Raw genomic sequence first — 1,748 nt, 5'->3', positions numbered from 1 at the left:
TAGACTTCTCACTGTAACACTTGTGTTCCAACAGACGTGTGTCTAAAATGGGCACACCTGTCATTTAAACTAGGGGGGAGTGATCAGTTTCAAGACCATATAAATAGACATAATTCAACCCTTCTGACGATGATATTAAACTCTTGCCATCTTTCCACTATTTTTTCTCATGAAAAGTTGAGGTCTGATCTTTTTTATTATTTTTTTTGTACAAAGCACAAAAAACACTGAATTCTTCAATGTTATGGAGATTAATCAAACTAGTCAATGCCTTATGTCTTCCTGTCCAGTGAGATCTGTATCTTCTGCAGTGTATGTGTTATTGTATGTATCTGCAGCTGCTGTAGTTCTGCTAACAGTGTGTGGAAACCTGCTGATCATCATCTCTGTCTGTCACTTCAAGCAGCTCCACACTCCAACTAACATACTTATCCTCTCTCTAGCAGTATCAGATTTTCTGGTTGGAGTCTTTGTGATCCCTATATCATTGACTTGGATGATTGAATCTTGTTGGCTGTTCAGTGCAGTTTACTGTGTATGTTTTGTATTGATCTCCTATTTCCTAACAAACATTTCAATGTTTAATGTAGCACTTATTGCTATTGATCGCTATTTTGCTCTCTTTAGCCCATTTCTCTACACTGATACAGTCTCTGTGAGCACAATGTGCATTGTAGTTTTATGTGACTGGTTTATATTGCTGTTGTATAACATAGCACTTCAGTACTTAAATGGATATTATGCTAGTCGAGTAATGTGTCCTGGAGACTGCTTTTTGGTGTTAGATGAGGTTTGGTCTCTGGTTGATCTCCTGCTAACATTTGTTTTCCCCTGTTCTGTTATAATCATTTTGTATACTCTAGTGTTTGTTCTTGTGAGGAAACATGCCACTGCTATCAGAGAGCTTAATGTTCATGCTAGGGCTCAAGCATCCAAAAGCATGACAGTTTCAATGAAGTCAGAGAGAAAAGCAGCTAAAGTACTCGGGATCTTGGTGTCTGTGTTTTTAGCTTGTTTATTTCCATACTTTATTTATACTGTATTAGGAAATGTAATAGAAATCGAAGTAGGGTCCTTTCAGAAAGTCTTGATGTTGGTTTATCTTAATTCTGCCATCAATCCAGTTATTTATGCTTTATTCTACCCATGGTTTAGGAGGTGTGTTAAACTAACTTTAACTCTTCAAATATTCAACACAGATTCTGCACTGATGAATGTTCTTTGATAAATAAAATATGTTTGAAAGGAATAAAATGTGTATTTATAGTTAAATTGTATACTAAAGTTAGTTCCGACCCTACAGTGTGATTGGCTAAGATACATTTTTGGAGTACCAGAACAGTTTGGTTTAAGGCTGGCATAACACAAATAATTTTCTAGAAAATTACATCAAATGAATTGCACTAGCTGTTAGCATTAGCTAATGCTGAACAGTCAAAAAAACATATAGCTAATAAGTGCTTGCACTAATCATTGATCAGTCTACTCCCCAAGGCAACAGACAGGAATATTAAAACATCGGCCAGCATCAACATTCCACTTTTATTAACTGAACCTCAAAACTAAATTCAAACACACTGCATTTTAATATTTTTAAATATTGTTCCTATGGCCAATAGGGTTGGGAGACAAAACAAGCAGCTGAGTTTGCTAGATTCACAGCAGGGACATAGCTAGGACAGTTTTAAGAGGGCTTTTGCCCCCACTGAATGTTCTGTAGTACGTTATCATTATCATAAGTTTTTTCC

General features: G+C 36.1%; 1 protein-coding gene across 1 annotated transcript; it reads left to right on the top strand.

Moving 5' to 3' along the window:
- The first annotated feature begins 244 nt into the window (after positions 1–244).
- LOC140574760 (trace amine-associated receptor 13c-like) lies at positions 245–1,370 on the top strand. Its single transcript, XM_072694714.1, has one exon. The coding sequence runs from the start codon at positions 245–247 to the stop codon at positions 1,223–1,225; it is 981 nt and encodes a 326-aa protein (XP_072550815.1). The 3' UTR covers positions 1,226–1,370.
- Positions 1,371–1,748: the final 378 nt, after the last annotated feature.

The sequence above is a fragment of the Salminus brasiliensis genome, chromosome 1, assembly GCF_030463535.1.
Source record: "Salminus brasiliensis chromosome 1, fSalBra1.hap2, whole genome shotgun sequence".
Taxonomy (NCBI): Eukaryota; Metazoa; Chordata; class Actinopteri; order Characiformes; family Bryconidae; genus Salminus; species Salminus brasiliensis.
This window is presented reverse-complemented; position numbering and strand designations above follow the sequence as displayed.